This window comes from Mandrillus leucophaeus, unplaced genomic scaffold, assembly GCF_000951045.1.
Source record: "Mandrillus leucophaeus isolate KB7577 unplaced genomic scaffold, Mleu.le_1.0 Scaffold13, whole genome shotgun sequence".
Classification (NCBI taxonomy): Eukaryota; Metazoa; Chordata; class Mammalia; order Primates; family Cercopithecidae; genus Mandrillus; species Mandrillus leucophaeus.
This window is the reverse complement of record NW_012101254.1, coordinates 8,278,860-8,280,003: the sequence shown is the minus strand read 5'-3', so window position 1 is coordinate 8,280,003 and position 1,144 is coordinate 8,278,860. Positions and strand designations below refer to the sequence as shown.

General features: G+C 37.9%; 1 protein-coding gene across 2 annotated transcripts in view; it reads right to left on the bottom strand.

The window, feature by feature from the left end:
* The window catches only part of LOC105534043 (chromosome unknown open reading frame, human C2orf44), a 21,598-nt gene that overhangs the window by 7,626 nt on the left and 12,828 nt on the right, over positions 1 to 1,144 (bottom strand). Inside the window, exon 3 of one of the 2 annotated variants that reach the window (XM_011972718.1) lies at positions 8 to 125. The exons of the other annotated variant lie outside the window; for it this stretch is intronic. Coding sequence (XP_011828108.1) covers positions 8 to 125 — 118 coding nt within the window. The remainder of the gene's footprint in view (positions 1 to 7; positions 126 to 1,144) is intronic. 2 annotated transcript variants of the gene reach the window in all.

Below are 1,144 nucleotides of genomic sequence, written 5' to 3'. Positions count from 1 at the left end.
GACCTACCATGCAGCATTTCAATGAGAGAAAGGCCAAAAGTCTGCTGAACTGTACTGAGCCTTAGTTTACCATCACAGAGAAGCACCGCTCTTTTTTCAACAACAGGACCTAGATAATAAGGTTTCTGCAAATAAAAAATAAAAGTTGTTAAACTGATTGCAGAAGTAATGGAGTTAACATTTCTTGAGAAAGGAATGTGTAAATACTTTTCAAAAAAAACTTATCTATTACCACTAATCAACTGGACTTCAGGTTTAAGGAGCTCTTTGCTACATTATTTAATACAACTAAAAAATCCAAACAAAATAGCCTTAATTTATTTTTCCTTTTGTTCTACTCTTTCCTCAGGGTTCTTCATCATTAGGAACTGGCTCTCCTAGAATACAACTAATAACACTAAAAGGATGATGGACAGCAGCCTGAGAGACACAATCTGACGGTGAGAACAGCTGCTTGGCTGTTTCAGATATAGCTTAGACACTTCATGGTTTACTAGGAAAAAAAATACTGAGTGTCCTAAGTGGTAGAGTAGCAGAGGATTTACATAAAATAAACAAACTGTGGTCAAAATTCACACAGCTTAGAAAAAGCACTAATAAAAATAAATGATTTGTAAATTGTAAAGTCATTAAACATTGGCTGGGCACAGTGGCTCACCCCTTAGTCCCAAAAGTTTGGGAGGCTAAGATGGACAGATGATTTGAGCCCAGAAGTTCAAGACCAGTCAGGACAACATGGCAAAACCATGTCTTTACAAAAAATAAAAAAGTTAGCCAGGCGTGGTGACACACGCTTGTAGTCCCAGCTACTCAGGAGGCTGAGGTAGGAGACTCACCAGAACCCAGGAGGCAGAGGCTGCAGTGAGCTGAGAAGGCACCACTGTACTCCAGGCTGGGTGACAGAGACAGACTCCATCTCAATAAATAAATAAATAAATAAATAAATAAATAAATAAAAATAAAGGACAGTTGTATAAGTTATATGTCTAATTTATTTTGTTGTTAAGCACTTTGGGAGACCAAAGTATATGGATTGCTTGAGCCCAGGTGTTGGAGAGCAGCCTGGGCAACATGGCAAGACCCCATCTTGTAAAAAGAAAATAAATTATACGTCATTGTGGTAGGATGAACCACTCAAAAAATA